This window comes from Zea mays, chromosome 10 (genome assembly GCF_902167145.1).
Source record: "Zea mays cultivar B73 chromosome 10, Zm-B73-REFERENCE-NAM-5.0, whole genome shotgun sequence".
Lineage (NCBI taxonomy): Eukaryota > Viridiplantae > Streptophyta > Magnoliopsida > Poales > Poaceae > Zea > Zea mays.
In genome coordinates this window covers 4,597,168-4,613,044 of record NC_050105.1, presented here as the reverse complement: position 1 = coordinate 4,613,044, position 15,877 = coordinate 4,597,168, and the positions used below count along the sequence as shown (strand labels likewise).

General features: G+C 50.8%; 3 protein-coding genes and 1 non-coding gene across 4 annotated transcripts; 3 read left to right on the top strand and 1 right to left on the bottom strand.

Moving 5' to 3' along the window:
• Positions 1-1,670: 1,670 nt before the first annotated feature.
• Positions 1,671-1,743, top strand: TRNAA-AGC (transfer RNA alanine (anticodon AGC)). Its single transcript has one exon. It is a non-coding gene; the product is annotated as a tRNA-Ala (tRNA).
• Positions 1,744-3,113: 1,370 nt separating this feature from the next.
• LOC100274803 (putative RING zinc finger domain superfamily protein) lies at positions 3,114-6,828 on the top strand. Its single transcript, NM_001149079.1, has 2 exons — positions 3,114-3,440; positions 5,933-6,828. The coding sequence occupies exons 1-2, from the start codon at positions 3,133-3,135 to the stop codon at positions 6,462-6,464; spliced, it is 840 nt and encodes a 279-aa protein (NP_001142551.1). The 5' UTR covers positions 3,114-3,132; the 3' UTR covers positions 6,465-6,828.
• A 1,049-nt stretch (positions 6,829-7,877) lies between these two features.
• On the top strand, positions 7,878-8,849 carry LOC100283245 (pop3 peptide). Its single transcript, NM_001156147.2, has 2 exons — positions 7,878-8,211; positions 8,332-8,849. The coding sequence occupies exons 1-2, from the start codon at positions 8,093-8,095 to the stop codon at positions 8,534-8,536; spliced, it is 324 nt and encodes a 107-aa protein (NP_001149619.2). The 5' UTR covers positions 7,878-8,092; the 3' UTR covers positions 8,537-8,849.
• Positions 8,850-10,603: 1,754 nt separating this feature from the next.
• LOC100192016 (PAN domain-containing protein) lies at positions 10,604-12,587 on the bottom strand. The gene has a single exon (NM_001137440.1). The coding sequence runs from the start codon at positions 12,488-12,490 to the stop codon at positions 10,940-10,942; it is 1,551 nt and encodes a 516-aa protein (NP_001130912.1). The 5' UTR covers positions 12,491-12,587; the 3' UTR covers positions 10,604-10,939.
• Positions 12,588-15,877: the final 3,290 nt, after the last annotated feature.

Genomic DNA, 15,877 nt, shown 5'->3' with positions numbered 1-15,877 from the left:
GTCTTCAGGGGGAGAACTTGGGGAGTTGGTATGCGCTAGTAAATCGGGTAGCGGGGCTTTCTTTAAACCCTTCGAAAGATACTTTCAGATGGAGCTTGCATCAAAACGGGAAGTTTTCCTCCCAGTCTATGTATGCTGCATTGATAGGGAGGGAAATACCTCGGCAGGAAACTCTCATCTGGAAACTTAGGATCCCATTGAAAATTAAGATCTTCTGTTGGTTCTTAACATGAGGGGTGATTTTGACAAAGGATAACTTAATCAAAAGGAAATAAAATGGGTCAAAAAAGTGTGTGTTCTATTCCCATGATGAAACCATCCACATCTTTTTTTCGACTGCCACTATGCTAGATTTCTTTGGCGATCGATCTACTTTACCTTTGGTATTAGAGAACCAACTAGCTTGCAGGATATGGGGTCTTCTTGGTTGCAGGGGTTCAATAAAGACACAAAGGCAAAGATATATGTTGGAGCCATTGCTATCTGTTGGGCACTGTGGCTTAGTCGAAATGATGTGGTTTTTGACAAGAATCCTATTCAAACTTACTTGCAGGTACTCTTTCGAGGAACCTACTGGTGTCGTTTCTGGGGACTACTCCAAAAGCGTGAGGAGGACACCATAAGGATTAAAGATGCTTGCAGGGTGCTGGAAGCCACCACGATGCAAATCTTCGCAATGCACGGTTGGAGCTTTAGAAACAGGCTAACTAATAGCTAGTTTTCCAGGTCCCAACTGCGCTTGGGTTTGTTTGCCGCTTGTGGCTTTTTTCGTTTTTATGTCAGTAATTGTGGTTGTTGGACGGCTGTCATCTTTGATGTAGGCCGGGAACCCTTTTTCCCATTATCTAAAAAAATAAACAAGAGATGAAAGCTTTGCTTGCTCTCAGCAGTGTTCACTTGTTCTCAACAGTTTACTGATGCAAATGTACTGAACATGCCCCGTGTAATATACAGGCTTCCATAGCAATGGCCTATTTCGGTTCAGGCATTTGCTCATATAATCGCACTAAATATGGATCTGTTTGCATTGTTATTGGACCAGCTGTTAAATTTTCCTTCCTTTTTTCCGAATATTCAATTAACACTATTCCAAGGCTCTGCTCCTTGTGTTGCACTCGGTCACTCGCCATTGCTTCATGCGACTGACAAAACTTGCTGTGCATTCATTTCATTGTACAAGTGCAATAGTCTCCAGCATAGATGCTTTGATCCAAGACGAGTTGCCATGATGGATGACCGATGCACTGTACTATCTCCATAAACAAGGGATGGAAAGACCCGATGACATAAAGCTTGCCTGTTCTGAACAGTTTACTGATGCAACAATATACTGAACATAACCCTGGTAATAATAATAATACAGGCTCCCATAGCAATGGCCTGTTTCGGTCCAGCAAGCATAGATGCTTTTGTACAAGATGAGTGCCATGGCATGAGTGACAGACCCCTGAATGCGAGGTCTCATAGCAATGTTATCCTGTTGCATCATATATGCATGCAGTACTGCATATGCATGTCTATGCGTATGTCCACTGAACAATTCGTATGTTGGCAAGTGGAAACACTTGCTTCTTGTCTAGACTCTCTATCTACACGATGCAGGAACACTAACAAAACTGCTTAGCCATAACCATAGGATAATTAATTACAATCAAAAATTAAAAGCATCAGGGGATGTAGCTCAGATGGTAGAGCGCTCGCTTAGCATGCGAGAGGCACGGGGATCGATACCCCGCATCTCCAATTTTTTTTGTGGTTTCTGTTTTTTGGTTTATTTTCTGGTTTTACAAGTATGATTTTTTTTCGTTTGCTTCATCTGTTTTTTGGCCATATATTTTGTTAATGTTTTTGTTTGTTTCCGTTTTTAAAAGTGTGATTTCCATTTCTCTCTCTCTTTTTTGGTTCATGTACTCACGCAGTACCACCAAAAAAAAAAATAGAAGACAAAGGATGACAACGGATGAAATTCTGGAGGACGTATAGGGTTTATGATGGCTCTCGGTGTCAAGCGCGACGTCATAGACCTCGTATTGCTTACACATGTATCCACGCTGAGATCACAACGCTAAAACTAGGAATAAAAAGTAAAGTGTCCAAAAGTCTAAGTACACATTTAAAAAAACTAAGAGAAAGATCGTCTGTGCTAACACTCGCTTGCTGTATAGAGTCGGCGTGCTCCATCGACCAACTAGAGCACACGCTACACAGAAAAGATAAACACCGTCTCTGTATTTGTTGGCAACCCCAAATATGCAGAATAATGGCGGAAACGCTAACAAAGGTGCTTAGCGATGTGGCTCCGGTTAAGTAAAGAAAACTAGAAATTCATTCCGTCGAGGGATGTAAAGAAAAAGCTCTACAAACAGGACACATATTTTTTATTTTTTATCTAAAATAAAGTTTATCTATATAATATATAGAAATCATAGCTATGCACGTGTATCTAGTTAAAAATATATATACGTACGTATGGGCTCGCTCCTCTGATTCGTACTGCTTTTCCTTTTCTTTTTGTCGTTCATTCCTATGGTCCTAATCGAACCCGAACAGATTCCAGATGTTTTTTTTTTCAGTTTTGCTTCTCTTTGGTTTTTTATTTACTCCTCTGGTCCTTATCGTATACGTATAAGTTTTTTTTTCAGGTTGACTCCCCCAGGTGCTAATCCTATCCGAACCTTTTTCCCCCCAAAGCGCTTACCTTTCAACTCGACGTCGCTATCTTTGGGCGCCGTGGAATAAGCGTCCTGCGTCCAGCATACGCATACGTCCTGTGCGGTCTGAAGTAAGATACGCATATGTATCTCCATCCGTATCTGAATCCTATAGGAGGAGTATATGTTCTACTATCTTGTACCAGTGCGGAGTATTATACCGCCGTCCGTTGCAGACTTGGAGGCAGCCAAGGCCCAGCCCAAGAGAGGTCCAAAGACCCAGCGCCGAGTGCGCAACGGCACATTCTGTTGTCTCTCTCTCCTCTCCAACACGGGGTCCACAGTACACAGGCACACAGCCGCCCGCCCGCCCGGCGCCCGCACAGGCACAGCAACTGAGGGAGCCCCGACAGCCCGCACTCGGCACTCGGCACCAGTCCACCGCGCCACAGGCTCCACCCTCCCCTCTCGGCCCGGCTCGATGGGGTCCGGCGTGTCGTCGAGCATGGCGCTGGCGCTGGCGGGCTTCTGCTTCAGCGTCCTCTTCATCGTCTTCGTCTGCACGCGCCTCGCCTGCGCGCTCGTCCGCCGGCGCCGGCGCCAGGCCCGCGCCCGCCTCGCGGCCGCCCCGCCGCTCCCGCACTACGCCCACGGCTACGCCGACCCCGACCCTTTCCCGTCGTTCCGCGCCGCCCGCCACCACCACCACGCCCCGGGCCTCGATCCCGCCGCCTTCCCCACCCGCGCCTACGCCGCCGCACAAGCCTCCGACTCCGACGACGGCTCCCAGTAAGTCCTCCTCCTTAACCATCCCCCCCCCTTCCCTGGGTTGCTTTTTGCTTCCATTCCGCTGTGCCGATCGCGATTCGCCCACCTCCCTCCCCGCGCTCTGGGTCGGCGGGCGATTCCAATCTGTGCCCGCACGCCACCGCTCAGCTGTAGATCTGTCCCGTGCAACGCAAGCTTCGAATCCAACCCACCCTCCCCACCCCCGCTCCACCCCCACCGATCTCCTGCTTTCGCGTGCGGTTCGGTGGAGTTGCCCGTTGCTGTGGGTACAGTACAACAACTGGAGCCTGCTACCGCTTGCCGGCGCGGGTGGTGGGCTAGCTCTCGCCATCGCCACTAGGTACCCACCCCACCGATTTCAGACTTGCAGTCGCAGGCTGTGCCGCCGTCACGCGATCGCGCACGTTTCTGCCGGCAGGATTCGTTGGTGGTTTTGCGGATCCCGATGCCGACTCAACTAGCGTAGCTGCGAAGGCCGGCCGGCCCTCGGAGGAGGTTTGCAGGGAAGGAGGGGCCGGGTCCACCGCCGGGGATCTATTGCGGGGGGTGCACGGAACCAGATTGGAAATGGGGTGCTCTGCTTCATCCCGGGGTCGCTCGCGCTGTTCACTGGGAATAATTGGGCTCTTCCGGATATCGCTGTCATGCTCGTTTGGTGCTCTCTCAGAGAGTACAGGTATAGAGGGTAATCACTGATGCAGAGGTCTCTCTATTCTGGGCGCGAGGCTAAGGTTCTTAATGTAGTTGTTTTCAATCACAAGTTGGTTGGACACTGTAGACAGTAGTGCTATAGGCTAATACAAGTTCTACGGTGGTTCTCGTCATATGCAAGTTTCCTTGGACACCTCAAAGCCAATTTCACGCACCGTTAGCTAGTACCAACATATTGCCTGAATCTCTACTGGTACAATGTGTTAGGTATTTATATCCCCAACCCTGTGCTTAATGTTAGTGAGAAATCATGTAGCCATTTCCTAAGCCTGTGCTTTGCTATTGGTGTTCCTGAGAAATCATGAAGCCATTTGACATGCCTGTTCTTCTTGCTCAGTGTTACTGACAAATCATGAAGCCCTGTGCCAACCCTGTGCTCGGTTACTGTTACCAGATGGGACAGAGCCAGGAAAAAAATTTTAGGAGGGACTGAACTAAACCACTACAATATAGGAGCCCCTTTCTACAAAGTATGTGTACACTAAAAATCTTAGGGGAGGAGGCTCTAGTGGAGCTCCATGTGCACGACAACGGTGGTAGGAGGGGCTCGAGCCCCGCCCGCCCCAGCGCTGCCTCGTCCCTAACTGTTACTGAGAAATCATGAAGCCATTTGCTAGAGATGGCCAAACGGGCCACCCGACCCGGCCTGGTAAAGCTCGGCCCGTTTTGGGCCCGGCCCGCTAGGCACGGTTAGAAAACCGGGTCGGTCCGTCTGAGCCCATCGTTTTTCTGTCCGAGCCCGACCCACTGCGGGCCTAAACGGGCTGGGTCGGGCCGTTAAGCACGGAACAACCGGGCTAAACGGTCCGGTAAGCACGGTTTAGTGCAAAAAAGCGGGCTTGACGGACTTAGAGATAACGGGCCGTGTCGGACTAGCCCGCCGTTCTTAGTTTTCTGTCCGAGCCCGACCCGCTTATTCGTGTCGGGCTGGACCGGGCTCGTGTCGGGCAAAAAAAAAACGTCCTTCGGGCCGGGCTTTCGTGCTTCGTGCTTTTTGTGCATCTATATTTACCATGCATGTTCTTGCTTAGTATTTATTATTACTGGGAAACCATAAAGCACGGCCCCGTTAGGAGCTAGTATTTTGGTACCGTAAAGGTTGCCATTAAGGATTTTATTGCGTTTTCAGTACCATATTACTTGTCGTCCTCGAATTTTTGGTGGCTTGTCCTTGAGGATTTGGGTGCCTACATAAAAGAAAATGGTGCGACCGTTTAGTACCAGTGCCTTGCCTGTTATGCTCTGCTGGTGCTGGATATTGACAACCGAATCATTTCGGTGCCTACATAGAGAAAATGGTTCGATTGTTCAGTACACTGTCTTGCCTGTTATGCTCTGCTAGTGCTGGGTATCGACGATTGAATGAATCATCACGTCGATGTGGGATGTGTAGCTGGTCTCCCTGGAGACGATAGGGACGAATGCTGAGGCGTTGTTATCGAGTAGCCTAGCCTCATCTGTGCTTGACGAACGGGGAACAGGGGGACTGGGTTACCACAAGTCCTCTGTCTGAATGCGAAGCGGTCACTATGTATGTGTCCTCTTGATCGAGCTCGAAACGTTCAGACGAAACATGAGCCTGAAAAGATCCTGTCATGGCGAGTAGATGTTTGATGTTTCATCCCCATAGCTCGCACGAATTTGACTTGTCTTATTTGTACCTTTGGCTCCTTACCTTTAGCTACACTGAAAATTCACATGGACAACAGACCATGGGATGGTGAACTGTTTCGCTGGCCCTGGAACTTAACTGAACCACCTCTCTGTTGGTAAACTGGCAGGTGCGTCATCTGTCTGGCGGAATACGAAGAGGGAGACGAGCTCCGCGTGCTGCCTCCCTGCAGCCACACCTTCCACACGGGCTGTATCAGCCTGTGGCTGGCGCAGAACTCGACGTGCCCGGTCTGTAGAGTCTCGCTGCTCGTGCCTGATACTAGTACTACCCCTGAAAGCGAACACTCTGCACCCCATCCTCCTCCTCCTCCTCATCATCATCATCATCTGTCCAGCATAGTGATAATAAGCCCACCAAGCTCCCCCGAACCGTCGAGATCGGACCCGTGCCGATGCCTGTTCGCCAGCGGTGGTGGGCACTCGTCAAGGGCGGCAGAGGCTCCTCCTCCTCCTCCTCCTCCCAGACACGAGCCCGACCAGGTCGTATCTGGTCCACCACCGGCAGCAGATGGGGCTAGCGGCTACAGCTCGCCGTTGCCTGAAGTTATTCACCCCGCTCCTGCTCCTGAAACCAACGGGCAGACAGTACGGAAGCAGGCGGGCAGCAGATCTACTACCCCGCTAGGCCCCTGCAAATAGCGGCCGCTCACTCTGTGTGGGTGGGTGGGGTGAACAGGTGGTGCGTGGTAAAAGCGAAGTAGAGAGAAACAAGCGACTTGAAGAGGCCTGGGTTCGTTCGTGTACATACGATCGAGAAATCGTTTCAGGTCATTCATTCATCCATTCATTCATCCATGGGCACATACTGTGGTATTACGGAGTATTACGGTGTACGTGTAGTGTGCCGCAGGAGAGACGACGCGACGGCAGCAGTGCGTTTTCCATATGCGACGGGACGGGAGCATTCGAGGAGATGATGGCAATGGCATGGTTTTGTGTACTGTACGGTAACATTTGTCGCTGGGAATTAATAATAAAAAACCCGTGGCTGGCTGATGCAGCAGCAGCTGTCTTATTATCCAGCCACGCATGTGAAAATTTCTTCTCGGGCAGCAGCAGCGTGATCAGTCGCCACCTTGTCAGCTTGTATCCCTCTGCTGTAGGCTGTAGTACCATGTGGTCTGAATCCAATGCGACGACGACGACGACGCCGCCCAGTCGGTCTCTGATGAACCTGAGATTACCTACCTGATCTTGCTACTGCCAGGGCGCGCGATCAACATTCCATTTGACACTGGTAACTGTTGGCGGTGGTGCACAGTGCTGACTGACGGACCTGCCTGTCATCCAGGGTCAGGGTACATGGAGATGAGGATCTTGGATGGATGGGGGAGAGGGGCCTGCATCTGCATCAGAGCCAGAGGGAGGCGGGCGAGGAGGGGGGAACAAGCAAAGCATGCGGTGCTGGGCTGCCCTGCCCACGCAGCGTCGTACGCTCGTGTCGGTCGCCGGCCCAGTCGAATGGAATGAATGATGACTCTCTCACCCGTCCCAGATCTAGCCGCGTCAGCGCGCACGGAACCGCTCCCTTTTTTTTTCCCCCACACCTCCCTCCCTTGCTCTCCCGTGCGTGCACTGACACACACAAGTTGGTTGGTGAGCGGAATTAAGCCAGCTCGTGACGCAATCCAATCCGAACACGCTCTTTTGCCTGGGAAGGATAAGCGCGTCGTGTTTAGTTTACAGTGGTCTCGTTTGGAAGTTCTTCACTCTCTATAGACTCGATAGCTGATTCTCTACTAATGTAATTTCAAGTGATTCTCTAGTAAAGTGATTCTCTAGTAAAAGTAAATTTAATTGATAAAAACCGTTTGATAAATAAGATGTGAAGTGCTTGAACAGTTAGTGGGGAGTAGGTTGAGACTTGAGAGCGGTGGAAAGCTGATTTTTTTGGCTCTCACTTTCTAGTATAAAATAGAAACTAGATTAACTCTACTTTCATCATAGAGTAATTTAGATTTTTACCGGTTTGACTCTGGAGGAGTAATTCTGGGAGCGGAGCTGTGAGCTCTGCAAAACGGCTCCTGTGTGCCCAAATGATCCAGTCCACAGACTCAGGCTCAGGCTCTAGGACGAGTGATGAGCTCTGCAGCCAGTGACCCCTGTCGGCGGCGGTAGCTTAAATTGGCCACCATGTCGCCACGATCCATCGGACTCCTCTGCAAATAAAGCCATCGGGGGAGTGAGTAAGTGAGTGGGTGTGAGGAGAGCTTTGAGGGGAGGGGAGCTAGCTAGCTACTGGAGGAGGGCTTCCTCCGGCGCCGGACATGGGGGAGGTGAAGCACCTGTGCCTGGCCAAGTTCAAGGACGGCGTCGTGGTGGACGACGTGCTCAAGGGCATGACCGACCTCGCCGCCGGGATGGACACGGTCAAGTCTTTCGAGTGGTACACACTACACACCCACCCGTTTCTTCTCCACTCTTGACCTTCCATCATCCTTCCTTCCTTCATTGCTTCCCTTCTGTGAAAGCAAAATCCGCCGAACAAACGCGTGCGTGCGTGCAGGGGCCAGGACGTGCTGAACCAGGAGATGCTGACGCAGGGCTTCACGCACGTCTTCTCGCTCACCTTCGCCTCCGCCGCCGACCTCGCCGCCTACATGGCCCACGACAGCCACACCGCCTTCGCCGCCACCTTCATGGCCGCCATCGACAAGGTGCTCGTCGTCGACTTCCCCGTCGTCGTCGCCAAGCCTCCGCCGCCGGCATGACCCGCTGGCCGCTCTCGCATCCGCCGGCCACTGTACGCCTCCCCTTCTCAGGTCGCGCAGCAGATCCACGTGTGCCTGCGGCGGCGGTGCTGGTAGTAGTACTAGTACTGTCTATTGCCTGTTATTTATGTTCTATCTATCTATCTATCTATCTATCTACGTCACGTACGTACCTACTATTATTGTTTGGTTATCTTCGGAATAAATTTTCGGTCACTTTTATGGTAGCGTATATCTAGCGGCTAGCTGCTTGCAATACACCCTTTCCGATGTTTATGATGGATTGTCAGATTCCTAATCGACTTTTAGTTTTCTTGTTACTGGCTCCTGGTTAAACAACAGCAGATTTCTCAGAGCATTGAGGATTCAGAACATAAACCCTGATATATCTCGGGGTTGAAATGAGCCGAGCTCATATAACAGGACAAGCTCGGTTTGGATTGGTCGCTCCTTTAATGAGTTTGAAAAGTTGACTCGCTTACGACTCGTTAGCCGGCTTCTCGAGCCAACGATATTTGAAATTATAATATAAAATTTTAAAAATATTTTAAATACCATATTTTGAAATTAGTAAAATAAATATATTACTAATATAATATAGTTATAGATTTATTATAGGTAGAAACTTCAAAAAACTATAAAATAATTGTGGTACTAACATTATATGTTAATTATGATTTTATATAACAAATTATTGTTGAGTCGATTCACAAGCGAGTTGTGAGTCGAGTCGAGTTAACTCGCTCTTTTCAACTCGGGCTTGTTCTGAGTATCGAGCGAGCCAAGCGAAGCTGCTACGAGCTTGATCTTTTTTTCTCGACCTATTCTCTAGTTAGATGATGGTGGGCATCTGCCCGCCCTGCTGCGAGGTTAAAAATATTGCGATTTGCGACGGAGACAGGTGGGTGGAGTGGTTTTGTAGCTCTCCTAAATAAAATAAATTATTTTACTCTTTTAAAAACCTGTTTTAGGTTTTCTAGAAATAATTTTCACTGACGATTTTATTACGCCGATTACCTTAGAGCATCTCCAAGAGACTAGCTGAATAGTTCATTAAGTTAAATTTTGATTAATCAGCAGCAAAATAATTCTCCAACAGACTAGCTATCTGACTCGTCAACCTATCCGACTCTTCAAATTGGCTCCCTTGCTAGTTAAATTTGGCTAGCCACCTAACTAGCCAAACTAAATAGATAGTCTATTGGAGTGAAATGTTATATATAAAGTGTAATCTGTATGAAGAGATAAATAGAGAGTTAAATAGAGTGCCAAAAATAAAAAATCTCTTGGAGATGCTCTTAGTTATCCGTCTGAAAAAATAATGATTTCTACTAATCCCTAATAGTGACAGTTATGAAAAACGATAGTGTAAATAGTTTTACAGTCGCCACTATAGAGTTTCTGTATAGCAGTCTACTAGTGTGTAGAACTGAAACGAGTGCAGAATCACTTGTTTTTTTTTGGTCATACGGACCATTTTCACGTACGGTAGAAAATAACAGCACGGCGGGACGCCACACGCCTGCCAGTGCGCGGACGAGGAGTCCATTCCTTGCTCGCGGTGACGTTGGCTGAAATTTGTGGTGCTGGGCCGCGTGCTGCGTGCTTCACTACTTTCCATCCCATGCCATCCACAACGACGTATAGAAAAAAAATTTCAAGAAATAAAAGGCAAAATAAAATTTAAAAGTAATTCTCGTTATGGGCCTAGAATATGCAGTTAAAATGGTCTAGAACAAAATTGAAGAAAGTAATTCTCGTTATGGAACCGTTGCCTGGAATGATTCATGGAACGATTCAAGACAGATTGTTTGCAAATTTACATAACACTCTGTTTGGATGTTGGAATTGGAGGATATGGAATTAAATTGGGTTTGATTCCAAATCAGCTATGAGATTGAAATGAGATACAATTACAATTCTAATGTTTCGATCAAATAGATGTTTGGATTCTTGGATAGAACATCATCTAAATCAAATCTATTTTGCATTTATATAGAACTCTCAGAATTGCGCCACCGTAAGAAGCTATTTTTCATCCAATAGATCAATATGCAACGGAAGTTTAGTCTGTCATCGATTCTTTCGGTGCTTTACTTTTAGGCTAGTTCGAGAGCCACAAAATTGGAGAAAATTAGAGAGACTAAAATAATCTCCTCATTCAATTTTCAATAAGGATGAGATTTTGGCTTCTCCAATTCTCCAGATTTTTGGACTCCCGAACTGAGGATCTGAGGTACCTGGATGGCTGGATTCATTTTCGTCTCCAGACTCTGCAATTCATCAAGGAGAGGAGGCCTGGGCCTATGATCAATCTCACGTTGTGCGACTAGCAAATGACTCATCCAACTCCACTCCAGTGCGCTTGACCTTCAACTTCAACCAACACTCTCATGGTTGGGTTCATGCTTTGAACGAATTGTTAGAGCTGGCCATGGACTTGAGGTCCCTGTACGGCCCCGGAACCAGCTCCTGCTCCATCCCCGCTCGTTTCCTCTTCCTCCTCTCCCACGTCCTGTAGCCCCAGTACGCTCCGGCCGCAGCCAGGCCTGCCAGGACCAGCGACAGCGCCACCGTCGCGGCGGTAACGCCCGGCGACATGCCTCGCCGCGCCGAGTTCGCTGTCGCCGCCTTCCTGATCTTGAAGTAGCCCAGCATCCGGTCGTCGGCCTGGTACACCAGCGTCTCCACAGGGAAGTCGATGAGGTAGCAGTAGCCGCTCGCGCCGTTGTACAGCGCGCCCCGGCAGGTGCAGTTGCCCGCACACGCCAGCTCGCACCCGTCCGCCGTCGTGTTCGTCCGGAACGGCAGCTCCTCCTTGTACGCCACGGACACCCGCGTCCGCCGCACCACGTCGAAACCCAGCTGCCGCGCCCCGTTGCTGCTGGCGGTGCTGCAGAGGTCGGCGGTGTCCTCGCCGTGGCACGGCGGGGCGGTGCTCGTGCCGTTACTGTCGAGGCACTGGCACTGGGCGTTCCCGGGGACGCACACGCCGTACGCGCCGCACGACGTCGGCAGCTCGCACCGCTCCGCGATGGCCTTGTAATCCGACGTCCACGCACTTGAGTCGCCGGTGGTCCAGTAGTACGCGCGGAGGTTGCCGTCGTCGTCCAGCGTCATCCGCCGGAAGACGCCGGTGAGGTTCAGGGCGAACGTGTCGAACGACAGCACGTCCACCCTCTGGCCGCCGCCGCCGTCGAGGTAGAGGCCGAAGAACCCGAGGGCGTCGAGGCGGCCGTAGACAGGCGGCGCCGTGGCGTTCTCCAGGTGCGCCTCGAGCGCCGTGTGCTTCCAGTACACGGGCGCCGTCGCGGCCTGGGCCTGGCCGGCGTCGAACTGCATGTGCATCGCCATGTACGTCCTGCCGAGCTGCAGCGTGAAGCGGCGGTTCGCGGAGACGAGCGGCGACGACGAGGCGGTGAAGTTCTGGTCCACGACGAGCGTGTCGGCCGGGTGGTCGAAGCTCTGCCACGCCGGCTGGGGATTCTCGTACCGCTGCACTACGAGGTTGGAGGAGTTGAGCAGCGCGACGGTGTCGCCGACGGTGTTGAGCGTCCGCCACAGCACGGCGCCGTCGGGGCCCGCGAGGACCAGGGTGCCGTCGTCGAAGGCGAGCGTGGCCGGGCGCGACCAGTCCCCGAGGCGCGCCGGCGTGGCGCGCCAGACGGGGAAGGAGGACGGCAGGTGGACCACGGCGAGGTCCAGCGACGCCGGGCCGACGCGGAGGAAGCCCAGCGCGAAGACGGCGCTGGTCGCGTACAGCACCGGCTCGAACGTCGCCGCGGAGCCGGCCGCGTGCGTCGCGGCGAAGCCGTTCAGCAGCTGCGTCGGAAGCTCTTCTTCTGCCTTGGCCCCGTCGATCGCGAGCACCGCCGACGATGCCACGCAGAGCAGAACGACGGCGATGGCAATGGCGAGAGCGGCGATCGCCGGATCACCCTTGCCTTGCCTCATCGTGGAGGAAGAGAGTGAGGAAGGTCAAATCTTTGAGAGAGAGTGAGCATGCTACTAGATAGGAAATATGTCATATATGGCATTGGGATTCGCCGACTGCCATAGGCATTTTGGGGAAGGTCAACGGTGTGGTTGCACTGCTGCAGCCAATGCCTCTGTCCATTTTGGTGAGGCCAGCCTCAAGTTGTCCATGGCCAATATAAAAACGATGCAAATGCGTAATCCCAAAATCGTGGGCGAGATGAATGTGCATGAATGAGCCCAGACCTTCGAATCGTCTACACGCAGTGGCGGAGCCAGAATTTATCTAAATATAGGGCCGAATATGATACTAAAAATTTATACGACTAGCCAAAAATATAAATTATATATATAGATAATGACACATATAAACTTAACTAATAAACCAACAAGCATGATAATTACAATTTAACGTAAAACCGACTTAACTAATAAACAACTGAATCAGTGGCTGGCTATGCCGTGGAAGCCCCAACAGGCAAGCAACAAGCCAACAAGCATGGATGTTGCATCGGCGTGCCACTGCTCACCGCTCGCGCAGCACCGTCGCTCGTGGTCGCTGATCCGCCATCGCGACCGCTCGCCTCGATCCACCGCTCGTAAGCACATCTGGTCTACCGTTGCTCACGCAGCGCCGCAGCTCGCACACCTGCTGCCGCCGCCGCCTTCTGATGCCTGTGAGCCGCCACGCCAAAATCCTAGCTGGCTAGGATATGTTACTACTTAGTCGCACCTGCTCGCATCACAGTAGCATATTAGCATGTTTAATCGCGCACAGTTGATGGGATTTCACGCGTTGAGGTCTTTCTCATTCTTTATGCCGATACAGAAACTTGGACCTATAGTGATTAGTTTGGCTAAGAGTAGGGCCTAGGCCCTAGTGGCCATAGGCCTAGCTCCGCCACTGTCTACACGCTGTAAGTTGCAACAGCAGGCAACAGAGTGCGTGGATGGTATGAACTGGCATCAAGGTCAACGGTTAGTTTTCCGCCCCAAAAGTCAACTACTGGGTTTTCAGAGTAAAAAACCCTTTTAAAATAATAAAGTCAACGACCTGTTCTATTTACTACCTGGTTCCCCTCTCGCTTTTCTGAATTACGAAGTGATGTACTGATGTTGCTTTGCTACCTCTCTGGATCTGGATGGATCGCGCTGCTGATGGTCCTGAGTTCCTATGACTGACTGTGTGTAGAATTGGCAATCGCTAAGGATTCAGGTGTCAGCATCCTTGTGTTGGTTGGTCTGCTCGTGTTGGCAACCGGTGAAAGCTTCGTGTTGTACGGGCGTTTACTTGGATTAATGTACGTTGGGACGCAAATGGCGGTGCCCATGGTTTGTTCAACATCTCATCGTCTGCGCGTTGACCTTGAACTGATCAAATGGGACCGAGGGAATGAGTGTATAACTCTACTCACTCCTGTTGACACCTTTTTGGAGGCGCCAATCACTCAAGAAGAACCGGCGGCGGTGCCCTCTGGTCAGGCGCGGACGGTCCGCGGCACAGGGCCGGACGGTCTGCGACCTGGCGTGAGGCGGCGGTGCTCTCTGGTGAGGCGCGGACGGTCCGCGGCACAGGGCCGGACGGTCCGCGACCTGGTGCAGGAGCCCGGGTTCCCTGCCTGACGACCGGACGGTCCGCGCCCTGGGGCCGGACGGTCCGCGCGTGCGCAGGGGCGGCGGAAGATCACCGACGACGCCTGGATCTCGCTCCCGGGAGGGACCCCGTCGGGGAGGAGAGATCCTAGGTGGTGTCTAGGCTCGGGCAGGCCGACCTAGACTCCTCTAATCGACGTAGAGTCGAGGAGAGGCGGAGAATTTGGGGATTGGAATACTAAACTAGGGCTAAACTAGAACTAGACTAGAACTACTCCTAATGCATAAGGTAAAAACGAGTAATAGACTTGATTTGTTCGATTGTTGGGGGTTCAATCGGCCGTAGCCCTTCATCTATATAAAGGGGGAGGTCTGGATCCGCTTCCAACTGATTTCCGAGTTAATCCCGCGGTTTTAGGTAACAAATCCCGCGAGAAACTAGGAACCCTAACTGACTCTGCGCACGCGCGGACCGTCCGCGCCACCACCGCGGACGGTCCGGACCGCGGACCGTCCGGCCTCCGGGCCGGACCGTCCGCACGGTCATTTTGGGTTCGAACATATGCCCCCCTGCCTTTTGGTGAAGGTTGACGAACCAAAAGCATATGAACTAAACCTGATGTAAGTCACCGGCTTTTCGATATGGAGATTATTCAATAAAGCACCAATATAAAGGCCGTTTCGGATTGTATCTTTCTCGGCCATGACCATTTGATCAATGGATCAAAAGGAATAGAATGGAGGTGCCCCCCAGTCTGGATAGACGAAGGGATTATACATGTACCATGGATTCATCATCGCGCCATTCCATGTTTGAACAGGATAATATACCGATGATGAGTAAATAGGTGGAAAGTACCCTGGTCTCATAGAATGAATAGGCGATGCTTGTTGTGTCGCCTTTTGGGCCGTTTTGTTTAACCGTTTTGTTTTAGCAGGTGGCCAGGGTTTCTTTGTTGACCGATCACGTGGAACAGTCTTTTTGCTAGCATTTTTGGAGAGCAACTGATCAAAAGTAGGATCGGCTTTGATTAGCCGATTATATGTGCTTTGACCTTGCGTCTTTTTTTCTTGCTTTATGTAGAGGTTGACGCCTTTGGTCATAGGGGGACTGTCCGGCTGAGTTAGCCGGACCGTTTGTCTGAGCACCGGATCGTCCGCACGTAGGTGTCGGACCATCTACGATGTTCGGGCTAGGCTGATGTGTTTGGTTCATTAACTGTGCCTGCCCCCCAGTGTCTTCGGACTTTTTAGCCTTCTCGTCCGAAGCCTTTCGAGCAATCTCCTTTTGTGATATATCTGACATGCGGGGATCGCCAATGACGATACCCTTGCCTTTGCCTTTATCGGCCATTTCGGGCCGAACCAAGACCTTTTTGCATGTGAGTTCTATTGTATTAACAGGAAAGGGTTGTGTGTCTACTTGCATCTCCTGAAAAGCCAATCGACCCTCATTTATGGCCGATTGTATCTGTCGACGAAAAACATTACAATCATTGGTGGCATGAGAAAAGGAATTATGCCACTTACAATAAGCACGCCTCTTTAATTCATCAGGAGGAGGAATAGTATGAGTTAATTTAATGTTGCCGTTTTTCAGTAACTCGTCAAATATTTTATCGCATTTGGCAACATTAAACGTAAACTTAACTTCTTCTTGTCGATTCTTTCGAATCGACTGTAAAGCAGAACATGGTGAAGGTTTAGCCTGCCCTGGCCAAACCAGTTCGGCGGTGTATACATCCATGGATTCATCGTCCGAGTTATCGTATC

Bases quoted from the DNA above. Each gene is read 5' to 3' on its own strand.
- LOC100274803 (NM_001149079.1), top strand. From the start codon at position 3,133: ATGGGGTCCGGCGTGTCGTCGAGCATGGCGCTGGCGCTGGCGGGCTTC. The intron at 3,441-5,932 runs GTAAGTCCTCCT...GTAAACTGGCAG, and splicing joins GACTCCGACGACGGCTCCCA to GTGCGTCATCTGTCTGGCGG.
- LOC100283245 (NM_001156147.2), top strand. From the start codon at position 8,093: ATGGGGGAGGTGAAGCACCTGTGCCTGGCCAAGTTCAAGGACGGCGTC. The intron at 8,212-8,331 runs GTACACACTACA...GCGTGCGTGCAG, and splicing joins ACGGTCAAGTCTTTCGAGTG to GGGCCAGGACGTGCTGAACC.
- LOC100192016 (NM_001137440.1), bottom strand. From the start codon at position 12,490: ATGAGGCAAGGCAAGGGTGATCCGGCGATCGCCGCTCTCGCCATTGCC.